General features: G+C 47.0%; 1 protein-coding gene across 4 annotated transcripts in view; it reads right to left on the reverse strand.

The window, feature by feature from the left end:
• The window catches only part of SCN8A (sodium voltage-gated channel alpha subunit 8), a 54,059-nt gene that overhangs the window by 35,879 nt on the left and 5,044 nt on the right, over positions 1-13,136 (reverse strand). For 2 of the 4 annotated variants that reach the window (XM_069879525.1, XM_069879526.1), the window contains exons 2-3: positions 8,286-8,615; positions 605-724 (exon numbers count right to left, since the gene is read on the reverse strand). In XM_069879525.1, coding sequence (XP_069735626.1) covers positions 605-724; positions 8,286-8,561 — 396 coding nt within the window. In that variant the 5' untranslated portion in view covers positions 8,562-8,615. Of the gene's footprint in view, positions 1-604; positions 725-8,285; positions 8,616-13,136 lie in introns of those variants that run through there. The other 2 variants (XM_069879528.1, XM_069879527.1) reach the window with 1 other exon arrangement.

Genomic DNA, 13,136 nt, shown 5'->3' on the forward strand with positions numbered 1-13,136 from the left:
AAGGTGTTTCCATTTCAGAGCCGCTTTCTATAAATAAATAAATAGACGGGGCAAAGCAGCTCATTCAATGTACTTGTGGGGATTTTTTCTCTCCCAGTAATAACTCAGACCGATGGTGCTCCAAAGCTACCGGAGCGGCCTGAAGCCCTGCAGTGGGACTGTTTGGAATAGCCTTGCCGTTAGAAGGAAGCCCGAGAGATGCCAAAAGAGCAAGAAATTAGTCAGCGTCTAATTACATCCAACGGATCTTTGGCTCCTTCTCCAGACACTGATTCTATTGAACCGGCTAAAGCTCAACTCTTCTTCATGTGAGGCATAACCTTAAACCAGATCTACTCCACAACTTATCCGTGTCTGTGCACTCATGAAAGAGTGGGCACAGAGGCATAATTTAGCAGGGAAAAAGAACGAAAAGTTTACTTGATTGGCTGTCTAGAGGACCAGGCTTTTTCACTCAAAACCAGTACAGTTTGGGGTAGATCCAGCTTCACCAGATGCAGAACTATCATCCACAAACACTGTCTGAAAGGAGCAATAAGATCATAGATAAGAGATTTTTCAATCAAATTACAGAAGTAAACATAACTCCGTAATCAAAAGGATATGAATGTATCAAAATTTTAATAGCTATTCTTCTAAACAGATTAAAAGGACTTAAAATGTACAAGGCAGGTGTGGCACTAAATCGGAAGAGTGTTTTCCCTCTGTTTAGTACTACAAAGGTCTGTGGAGAGACAGAAAAAGAAAGAAAAAGAGAGAGAAAGAGTTAATGTACGAAAATCAAAGCACACACTGTACAAAAAAAGACAACTTCCACAGTAAGAAAGAGCATTTTCTGCTTTTTTAACGAGCAATCTCCTTGATGAAGTTCCCATTAGGGCAGAACATACCTACCAGTACCTCCTGAATAATTCTACTCCAAACCATCCACGTTACCAGGCACCTCGTCCAGAGTAGAAGCAAAATCTCCCATCCAAGAGCGCCCATTTTCATCGCGTGACGATAGAAGCACTGTTATCCCTATCTAACAGATAAGAACCGAGCCCCAAAGGAACGAAGGACCAGAAATTCAGGAGGAGAACCGGCAGCAGAACCAGACTTCACGCCACGGCCCAGCGCACAGGACCAGCTTTATGGCGGTGCCCGCGCCTCCTTCCCAAACCTGCCTAAGAGCTACCACAATGAATCCTGGTTTTATAAAGACAGCGCCTCACCTGCAAAGAAAGATTGACAGGTAAGAAGAAAGAGAATGTCACGGCAGAGGCCCCCACCCCAGCAGACACAAGGCAGAACCCACGGTCCCCGCTCACTGGCAGCTCTGGGCACGTTCCAGCCCGGTGCACCAACTCCAGGCAGAGTCATGCGCTCTCACTGCCTTTAATTAGCGAGATGTTGAGGTTCCCTATTTTATACAGAACCTGTGGAATGAATCATGTAAACGTGAGGCAGAATTGATCTCGTCCCTCCATCTCCAGCCTTAAAATACAGCCCCGCTAGTTCGGCTTCTCGCTAGCGAACACGCGGAGCAAAAAGCACCGGGAGAATCGCACGCAGCCATCTGGAGAGGCAAAATTAGAACGGTGAGTGCTTCATCCCAGCACACTCAATGCACCTCCCGCACGGCTTGAAGGGAAATAAGCAATTTTTGTGCGCTGAAAAGCCAAAGCCCTTTCCCCAGTAGCATTTTTCCCATTCTACATTCCCTCCGGGATGCCCCAGCAGGGCAGGAGGAAACCCAGAGCGCTGCAGAGGAGCAGAGAGAAGCCGGTCTCGCTGCAGGCTCGGTCCCCGGCACCAGCCCACCGGTTGGCACAGCCTCGAGCCTCCCGGAGTCCAACACAAGGGAATCCACAAGGGCTTTCTGCCAACGCAGTCGCTGTGCTTCCCCAGGAGACTCGCTCGTCTAAAATTTGTCATTTCCCTCCTAGTAAGTGAAACAACATCTTTTAGCTCGTTTGGCTCAATTAGACCATTGAGCAGTAAATTATTTGAAAAGGAAATCAAAATCAGATTGTGGTTCAGCACTGAGTGAAAAAGATTAGTTAGCATAACCACTAATGCATCTCCCTTTAAAGACAACCCTGGGCAGCTCTTGAATTGCAGCATCAAGAATTAATGAACAGATTACCCTGGCATGTGACAATAAAAGGCTATAAGATTTTCCAAAGTTGAGGTTTACAGAGTGGTCAAGGGGCAACCAGTTTGAAGAACCAGCTGTCTCTCCTTCCCTGACACCACAAACTTTTCAAGACTCAAATACCATTCTGTTTTAAACCTTCTTTCAGAGCCCTCTGCAGAGGCTTCGGAGCAGGAGCCCTGCACAGGAGCCTTTGTGGTTTGCTCAGGTACAGCTCAGTAAGGAGAAGGAAACCAGCTCTTCACACGGAGACACAGGCACGTGCGTGCTGCTCCACAGATGTAAACCAGCCTAAAGACTTTCAACATGCGTGAGAAGAGCAAGGCAGAACCAGGCAAGAAAAGCAGCTGGAAACCGCTCTGTATGGAAGGTCGGAGGGCATTTGCCTTGGCACACTGGAGTGATGACATGGGAACATACATTTGCAAAAGCTGTTTCACAAGGATCAACCCAGAAATTCGGCATTCCCTGCTGTAACAGAAGCCGTTTCATCCAATGATCAGGGCCATCGCCTACCAAAGATGAACTCTGCATTCTGCCAGCCAGCTTAGCCCTTCAAAGAATCATAGAATTGTTAAGGTTGGAAAAGACCTCTAAGACCATCAAGTCCATCTATTAAATTACTTACATAAGGCAACTCCTCGTTTTCTTCTCCATGCTCTGCACAGCTTTCTTTTTTTAAGACCATAATGCTTCTTGGACTTATTCCTTACTCTATAAAACCCATCACAACTGTGCCTCTCGGAACAACTGGAACACAAAGAGGATCCTGTACATTCCAGTCTGCTCATCGACGCCGACAGTTTCAACATCAGCTGCTCCAGTTCCCCTGTGTAGCTCCTAAAATCCTGGGTGAATCGCTGCTCCGCCCCATCAATCGAAAGAAGAGCACAAAAGCCAAAAAGCGTTTGGCAATTTAAAACCTTCACTTAGTTTTGCTTTATGCTGCTGACATATTAAAACTCAATTTCAAAATGGCTGCAGGCTCTTAAAATGTTTGCTGGTTCAGGTCCAAGAACATCCCTCAGCCCTTTTAAGATCTGCTGAGGCAAAGCTCAAAACTCGGAATGAGGCGATACCTGCATTTTGCAGTATCTTCGAAGAGACGAATCATAGAATCCTAGAACGATTTGGGTTGGAAGGGACCCCAAAGCCCATCCAGTCCCACCCCTGCCACAGGCAGGGACACCTCCCACTGGATCAGGGGCTCCAAGCCCCATCCAACCTGGCCTTGAACCCCTCCAGGGATGGGGCAGCCACCCCTGCTCTGGGCACCCTGGGCCAGGGCCTCCTCACCCTCACAGCTAAACGTTTCTCCCCAGGATCTCATCTCAATCTCCCCTCTTGTGATTCAAAAACATTCCCCCTCATCCCCTCCCTGCCCTCCCTCATCAAGACCCCCTCCCCAGCTTTCCTGGAGCCCCTTTCAGCACTAGAAGCTGCTCTAAGGTCTCCTCAGAGCCTTCCCTTCTCCAGGCTGAACAACTCCAACTCCCTCAGCCTGTCCTCGTACAGGAGGTTCTCCAGCCCTTGGATCATCTCCATGGCCTCCTCTGAACTTGCTCCAACAGATCCATGTCCTTTCTGTGAAAAGGACTCCAGAACTAGATGCAGGGCTCCAGGTGGGGTCACGAGAGCAGAGCAGCGGTGGAGAATACCCTCCCTCACTCTGATGCTCACAGTCCTTCTGATGCAGCCCAGGATATGGTTTGGCTGCACTTTCAAAAGTCTCAGTTTGTCGACAGAGTCGTGAGAAAGGCTCTGTCCACTTAAGTTCTTTTGAAGCTGGCCCGGAATCTGCACTTTACAGAAACTTTAGAAAAGTTCTTCTATGAAAAGAAGTCAGGTGACAAAACAGAAGTCTTCTCAAAATCAATTTGTATTAAAGCAGCTACGCTGGAGAACGTGACAGAAGCGATCAAGTGACGACAAAAAGCCTTCAAGTTCTATGAGGATTTAAACCACTTTGGCTTCTAGCAGGTTTTACATTAAGCAGTTCTGTAATGGCTGAAAAGTGAGGAAGAGTGGGCAGAAGACTGAAGATGAAAACAGCTTTACGAACAACCGAAGAACATATGGAACCACATCCCGACCGCAGTAAGCGCTGACTGACTGCCTTACTCTCGGTGTTAAGCAAGAGGGAGCGACGGCTTCCCGATGACGCCCTGAGCAATATACTTCACCAGAGCTATTTTCAAAATGCATTTACAGGGAGCTCTCACACCCTGTAGGCTGGAGAAGTATTTACAGAATTAAACGTCAATGCAAAATCCTTTTCAAGTCTGTTTTGGCTCATAGCACTGTGCTACCTACTACAGAAATCACTGTATTTAATATTTATTTGTCCATTCCCCCAAAAAGGGGATAAATTTATTCTTTTTAGGTAACTCATTCTTCACCACTGAAATGCTTACAGGGAAAAAAGGGCCTGCTCCATTTTTTGATACCTTTATTCTCTTGTTTCGAGCCCAATATAGGAAGAACTCTTAATATTTTTTTGACATGTAAGAAATAAAACATTCCTGAAAGAGATATTTTGTTAAATAAACAGTGTTCAACACACGATCTCGAGACACCGATCTGCATTCCAGTTCTAACGACATCGCAATCTGCCTATGTAAGGAAATTCATTCTGCCTCGGGAGCGGAAATGATTCTCCTTCCTTCCACTCCTCACCAGTGGGTTGCAGCTATTTAGGTGACTGCAGCAGAGATTCTCTCGCCTCCCGCTCCGTGCCGCACTCGACAGGCCCTGATCACACCACGAAAGCTCTTCTTGCTACGGCAACGCCTTGGGCTGGACGTGAGGAGCACCGTTCTCTGCCGTCTCACGAAACGCCACACAACAGCAAACAAGCCCAGACACTTTGCCTTCAACCCAACATCCAGAAAGGACTGGAGAAGACACCTGACAAGGATTACACTCTCCTTTCTTCATTCTATCATGACAGCGGGGAGGACAGCTAGGAAGGGCACACTCACTTTTCCTGCTCCTTTGAAGGCTACTGGAGAGACGGAGTGGAAGAACAAATAACACTAAACACACACGACCTTGAGAAATTAACTAGCTGTTGGAAATAAGGACAAAAGGTTGATTTTTGAGATGGTTCTGACTCTTCTCTCTTGTTTCAGTTACTTTACTGAAACGCAAATCCCATTATTGGTATTGTGACCTTGTAGGGCCCCTACCTTGCCATTCGGAAGTCGTAAGCAAAGGTTCCTTGAAGCACATGCTAAAGCCAGACAAGCTGGTCCCTCACATCCCTGTAATTTTCCCAGTTCCAGGCGGTCAAGGTGACATTCTGGACCGGAGGGCCCATTTCCAAACCGTGCACGTGACTTGACGAAGTTGCAAGTCACTCCATTGGCACATACACACTAGAAAGAGCCTCAGGTGCTCATCCGTAAGCTCTAGGTGACCTCAGACAATCCCACTCCAGCCTCAGATGGTCACAGATTTATAGACAGTCTTCTACAACTGCAGGGTTGATTCTTCCATTGAAACCAATCTACCTCAGCTTATACACGACCTCAGTTCCCAGAACTGAGGGACCTTCCATTCCCACAATTCAGGGACCTTCTACTACTTTGCCTTGTAAATGGAGCCACTGCAGGAGCACAAGCTTGTTCGGTAGCAAATATGAGCTTCATACCAAGTGAAATGGAAGTTACTTGAGGAAAATGACCACAACCTGGCAAAAGTCGCATTCAACGGACAAGACCAGGGTAAGGAATTGTTTAGTAGGAGTGATCGTCTAGGCCATAAATGGAAAAGAAGAGGCCTAACAGATAGAAAAACATTAAAGAATAGAAATCCTCATAAAGCTGTGGAAATAAGAGAGGATGATGGCCCTTACCTCTTGTTTAAGTGCACACTGAAGGAAGACCAGACCATTTGGCAATCGGCAGCTTTGCTTTCATCGCTCGGGGTGCTCACACAGGTCGCTTTCCTAGATTTTGTCTGCACGTGGACACAAGGATGTTGACATCGCTACCTTCTGGGTTTGTGTAATTGAAATGTTTCAGGTTTCCACAACAACTATCATGGGCAAGGATTGCTTCTACCATTGCTTTAGGCCAGGAATTGAAAGGCGATTACTACTTGCAAAACAAAGAATCATGAAAAACTTCTCTCTGGTACTTACATAAAGACAAAAAAGAGCTGAATTAGCACCAAAATCTACTCCCTGTGAGCAGAAGAGCCTTCCTGATTCCTCCAAGAATCATCGCTCCCATTTTGCAACATGAAACTGAGCAGAGAAAAGAGAAATAGCTCAGACAAAACCATCGCTCGCAAGGCTGGGCTCCAAACCCAGGAGTTTTGACTCCATGTACCACGGTTCTGTTTCTAGGTCACACTGTTTCTCCTTTAAATATCAGTTAACAGGCCACAGGCGAGTTCAGCTTCTCTGATAAAATGCAGTTTCAGTTTCCTTAGACAAACCAAGATCAGCGTGTCCTACCGCAAGGGAAAGCAACCAGCTGATTTGTCCCTGTGCATGCCGTACGTCTGGCTTTAAAAGACAGGACCTGTGATGCAAAACCTTCTGGCAAATGCTGGAGAGGAGGAAAATATCTTGGAAAACTTCCCATGATTCAAGCAGATTCACAATTCCCGATGATTCAGAGAAGGGCCTTTTTTAATGGTCTTAAAAAAACTCCTTGGTGGGAAGTTGCTGCCTGCTTGAAGCAGCAAAGAAGCAGCACAGACCTAAGCTATGGCCCTAATGAAGCTGAAGGAAAGAAGCAGAACCATAAAACATTAAACCAGGGTTGGTGGGAAGAGCGAGTCTCTTCGCACAGAATAGCGAGTGCAAGGTGGCAGGGCTGGGTGAGATTGTCTCCCATCTCCAGAACTTTCCCCTCCACCTACAGCTGCTCCAGCTCTGTGGGGAGCTTGTATCTCCACGCGGCAGGCAGTGAGCAGGGCCTCAAGGAGCCTCCACGTGCAGAAAACATCTCCGTCTCTTCTGGAGACAGGACAGATGCCTTCAAAGTTGGGAATGTGGCTTATTTTTCTCTAAAAATGAAAGATTTTTTAATAGCATCATCTTGGGAGGAAAATCTGGAGACTGGTAAAGCGTGAGGATTACTGGGGTTTCTCCATGCCTCCTACTTCTGGTAGAACATCAAGACAACAAAGAAGCTTTACCCAACGCTCCAGGACATGGCAATGCCCACTGCCCTTTCAGCACTTCTCTCTTATTTCAGCTAGGAAGAATAAGGCTCATTTCCCTCTCGTTCAGCTACACAAGCACAAAGAGAGCACAAAATGACACCCCACTGGTGACAGAATCACAGCCAAAAGTGGCAAGAAACGTCTGCCCCAACACAAAGCCATAAAATATGACCACTGACTGATTTGACATGACAGCCATTCCACTCAAGTTTTGTACAGTCACATCACAACTGTTGTCACATACACAGACAAAACCCCAGCTTCTCAGATGAGTTATAGATGAGAATTCCTTCAACTTGTTCACTTTAGATTTCTATCAAAGAAAGCAATGAAATCAAACAGGAGACAAGGACCTCAGTTTGAAGTCATCCAGCCTTCTAAGAAACTCGGTGACCGTGCTCTTCTGTATCTCACCAGTAGCAGTTTCCTCCCCTCCATTTCCAACACACGTTGCTTACTCACCACGACACCTATTCTTAACACAGCTTGGCACCATCGATGCCTCCTACCAGAGCATCTTCATTCCAAGGATATATGTTTTAAAATACAAAAATCAGGAAGATAAAAGCGAGTTAATTAGTTGATCTCACTTTTCTGTCACGTTTCCATACCCCACTGCTTCACAACCACCAAATTCAGCCCGAGTTCCACACAAGTCATGAAATACACACTTAAAACCATGTTACCCTCTCAATTAAATTCTTCTTATCGCCCTCACGGTTATAATTGGCACATTAGCATAACTTCATCTGTTAGCAGTTTCCAGACCTTGTTCTCCTAACTCCATCCAAGCAGGTGCTTCAAGATCGATCACACTGTCTCTATTAAACCTCCAAGAAACATACATAATGACCCAACCAACCAAGCCTGATCCAAAGATTCCATTCTTTGCCTTCTACTTAAACCACACCCAAACCTGCAATTTCCTAAGAAAAAGGCGGTTTAGCGACTTCTTTCTTGCAGAACTCACTTTCTGGGTCATATAATAAGGGTCAAAGTCCTCCAGTGGAACAGCAACCAGGCCTTTTGGGATGTCCCCGTAGATGAAAGGCAAATTCTTCCCCGCCTCAAGGTCACTGTTTGGTTTTGGTTTGCTGTCTTCGTCGTCATCCCGGTGGCTGCTGTCTTGCTTTGGACGCTGCTTCTTTTTCAATTCTGCGATGTGTTTCTCAATGTTAGCCAGGGACTCCGGAGTGAAGGGTTTAAAACTATCAGGGCCTGGTGGTGCGAGCAGCCGTGCTGCCATCTTTTCATCCTGCAGCTGCTTCTTTAGTTGTGTTGCACCCTGGACAGGTCAGCTCTGCAGAGGAGGAAAAAGCACAGGTAGAACAAAATCAGTCACTGCAGCATTGAGGATCCAAAGGAAACTCAGCGCTTCAGATTCTCACAGAGCCAGGCAAGGAGATCTGCTGCTTTTCACAGTCTCACAGAACCATTTGGTTGGAAAAGACCTTGGAGATCATCGAGGCCAACCGTCCCTGTCCACTACCAAACCATCCCTGAGCGCCTCATCTACACGGCTGTTAAACCCCTCCAGGAACAGGGACTCCACCACCGCCCTGGGCAGCCGGTTTTATTGCCTGAGAACCCTTGCAGTGAAGAATTTTTTCCTGATATCCCATCTAACCCTCCCCTGGTGCAACTTGAGGCTATTTCCTCCCATCCTATCGCTTTTTACTTGGGAGAAGAGACCAGCACCAATCTTGCTACAACCTCCTTGCAGGGAGTCGTGGACAATAACGTCTCTCCTCTGCCTCCTTTTCTCTAGGCTAAACAAGCCCAGTTCCCTCAGCCGCCTCTCATAAAGCTTGTTCTCCAGCCCAACCAGCAGAGGAGCACAGACGGGATTTGACCCTGTCCCTCCAAAGAGCACCTTGCTCTCTTCCCCCGACTCCTACAAAACATCAGAGCTGCAAGGAAGTTCATTTATCTGAATCCAGCCGCCTACAAACCCTCTGCAACTTTGCACCTTTTGCCAAGCCCTTGCACAAGAACCAGCAACAAGAATCCTTCGCATTTCTGAGCTCCCGGTACCTCTCTGAGCTTTTCACACTCCAGGAGGAGGCCAAGACAGGAGAGGAATTACAGAAACCCTGCACTGATGCAACAGCACTGCAGCACTGCAGGCTGGAATACAACCCAGCCCTGACAGGGCTCAGCACTTCAGGGAGGATCCCAAACACCAACGTGGCAATGAATTCAAGAGGAAAGGCAAAGTAACTACGAGTATACGGCACAGAAAGAAGACAAAAGCTCTGTGGGATAAGGTCTCTTAAGTACAGAAAAAAAGATCACCGGCGAAGTCCAATTTTTTGAGCTAACACACAGAGGGCATCAAAATACCAAGTCAAGATTTGGCATCTCTGAAAGAAGAATGACTTTCAGATTCCTTGGAAACATGATATAGGACTGAATTGTTAATATTCAGCTGTTTTACCATGAAGTTACCCCACAATGGCCTTTACAGCCCTGGGCTTTGAAGACTGTCCTGTGTTTCATAGAATCATAGACTGGTTTGGGTTGGAAGGGACCTCCAAGCCCATCCAGTCCCACCCCTGCCATGGGCAGGGACACCTCCCACGGGATGAGGGGCTCCAAGCCCCATCCAGCCTGGCCTTGAACCCCTCCAGGGATGGGGCAGCCACCCCTGCTCTGGGCAGCCTGGGCCAGGGTCTCCCCACCCCAGGGCCCCCAGGTCCTTCTCCGCAGGGCGGCTCTCAGTCTCACTGCATCCCGGGCGGGAGAGGCTGCCGCAAGCCTCCCTCGTATTAAAATATCAGCCATCAAATATATATGAAATATTTGATATATATTCAATATATGTTTGACATATTGTCAAATAGAGGCATCCCTCCCACAGCAGGAATTGGAACTGGGTGATCTTTAAGGTCCCTTCCAACCCAAACTGTTCTATCAGCCAGAAAACTTAAGCACAGATCCCTCTCCTGACTTAACTCCACACCATATTCCGAGTGAGGATTCTTTTCACGTAAACTTGACCAGGTATTCCTAGTGTAATAACACTAAAAACTCAAAAAAGATGGCAAGAGGGGAAAGAAAAGCCAGTGTCTTGGTCACATTATCTCTAGAAACATCACGGAATGGCCTGCTGATATTAAGGAAAAATTAATTTATTCTATTCTTGCAGCATTTGCATGCATTTAATTACCAAATTTCCCACATACTGAGAAACTCTCTAGCAGCATCGGGGATGTGGTCTAATTGAATGGCACAGATAAATATGTGAGGCCTGAATTTAGAAACCAAAGTAGCTCAGGGACACAGCATAAAAAAGGAAAAAGAAAAAAGAAGGCATAAATGAACGCCTGATTTGTATGCAGAATGCCACAACCGGCAACTGGAAGCAACCAACTCATCTGCTAAGCGGCCATTTAACAAACAAACCAAAACAAACCCAACAAAAGGAACCACCACCATGACCACACGCTCCCAGACCGGGCACCCAGCGGCACCTCACGGTGCTTTGGCAAAGATCTGTCTGTTAATAAACCGAGGGACACTCGGATGCTGCATCCATAAACCCGTTTGCCTCGTGCCACTCCCACTCCGAGTTCTGCCACGGCGCAGGCTGCTTTGCTGCTGGAGTTAGGAGAAGCGATCGCTTTGGTTTCAGCTTCTGGTACTCCCTCACCTGGCTGGTGCTTGTCTGGTATCAACACAGCACAGTGACCAGGGGCTTGCGGCGTCCTGGGAAGCTCTTGCCTGTTCTGACTTCATTTTCCTCCTAGTAAATTATCCCATATTAAGATAATGGACAAAACTAAGATGAAAACTGAAAGGATGGCAATGAAATGTTCATTGAATTTCTTAAACCAGACCCATAAAGCAGTTTTGATATCTTTAATAGCACAGCAGGAGTCACTCTTATGAGGACAGGCTGAGAGAGTTGGGTTTGTTCAGCCTGGAGAAGAGAAGGCTCTGAGGAGATCTTAGAGCAGCTCCCAGTACCTGAAGGGGCTCCAATAAAGCTGGGGAGGGGCTGTTCATAAAGGCTTGGAGTGACAGGACGAGGGGCAATGGGGATAAACTGGAGAGGAGCAGATTTAGGCTAGGCATAAGGAAGAATTTCTTCACCTCACAGCAAAACGTTTCTCCCAGTACCTCATCTCAATCTCCCCTCTTTCAGCTCAAACCTGCTCCCCGTCACGCTCTCCCTGCACTCCCTGATCGAAAGCCCCTCCCCAAGATTTAACATTTTTTCTCAGCAGGAAGTAAAGAAACCTCAATAACAACAAAAAATGCTTCGTATGAGGCTACAATAATATCTCTTTAATATCTGTCAGCATTTATCAAGGACAGAGTTTCCAGTGTTCATTGGAAACACAGGACGTGTTTAGAGTGCATGAATATCTGCTAAAAACCCCTCCAAATCCCCCCCAGAGCAGCTTCACGCTGCAAGGTTGTCAGCACATCGGCTCCTTGGGTGAACACAGGCTCCAGTCTCCACATTTTGGTCAAAGGTTCTGCTGGAGAGGCCTGTGTGGGACGGACAGCCAAGAGGGTAAGGTGGTTTTCATTCCTTTCCCTTTTATTTGTATTAAATTGTATTCCCTTTTATTTGTACCAGCCAATACCTAATTATTCGATTATTTAAAATAAAACTACTACTTAAAGACCTTCACTGCAATTAGTCCGTAGCCACATGTTGACTGAACGGACACTAAACCATCTTCCTGCTGAAGAGCTCAGGATTCAAGTAGAAAAGTTTCCCTGCAGAAAAAAAGAGAGACATAGAAAGGGAAAATACTTTGTCCAAGGTCACCTGGAAATTGGTGGTAGAACTGGAAGCTGATCACAAGCACTGGGACTCTCCCAGGCTCCGATGCTGTTAATAATGGGTCATGTATAACAGCCTCCTGCTTACATACTCTCTCCAGCCACCAGAACTGCTTTGCACTAGAGAGTGGGACAACAACTCCTTTTGTCTCCCACGTACCTGTCCCGTTAGAGCTGGGTGGCTCAACCCCAGCTCCATCAACAAAGACACCTCCACAACGGCTCCGCTGGAGCTCAGCCTGGGCAGTCCGACATGGGAAGTTTCTTCAGCCCAAAGCTTCTTCAGCTTGTCACTGTTATTTTATAAGTAAATGTGGTCTTGCTGGGACGTGCAGAAACTGGTAAGAACAAGAGGCCCGACACAAAAAAATCCCACGAGACTTGTCAGATGCTGTCAACATTCAAAGCAATCCCACAGATCATTTCCTGAAAGGCCGTTGAGGATCTCTGTCATTTTTGCTTTCCACCAACAAGAAATGGTTCCTTTGAGCACCAACCGGATCCTTGGGCAGAGGGAGCCAGGTCTGGCCAACAGGATGGGTGCTCAAACACAGGGATGTTGTCAGTGGCTAAAAACTGCTTCACAAAGCACCGTAGGCTGGCGCGCAGCGATATTTTCCATCCAGTGAGCGTCAGGAACACCACCACACTCAGCAGTGCTGCTCCCAGTGATTCCAGGGTGCCTCAAGTTCAGCACACAGAACTCCCTGGGCCCAGATCACGTATTCACACACACCGTTTTCCAAAGACCATAGAAGCATGGAATGGTTTAGACTGAAGGGACCTCCAAGCCCATCCAGTCCCACCCCTGCCATGGGCAGGGACACCTCCCACGGCATCAGGGGCTCCAAGCCCCATCCAACCTGGCCTCGAACCCCTCCAGGGATGGGGCAGCAGCCACTGCTCTGGGCGAGATCAAATATTTTACACCAGAAAAAAATCTGTATTGAGGTGCCCAGTTGCTAAGACTTAATTATTGTTTCTAAATGTTCCCAGCAGTCCATTTACTGGTACATTATGAAAT

Source organism: Phaenicophaeus curvirostris, chromosome 38 (assembly GCF_032191515.1).
Source record: "Phaenicophaeus curvirostris isolate KB17595 chromosome 38, BPBGC_Pcur_1.0, whole genome shotgun sequence".
NCBI lineage: Eukaryota > Metazoa > Chordata > Aves > Cuculiformes > Cuculidae > Phaenicophaeus > Phaenicophaeus curvirostris.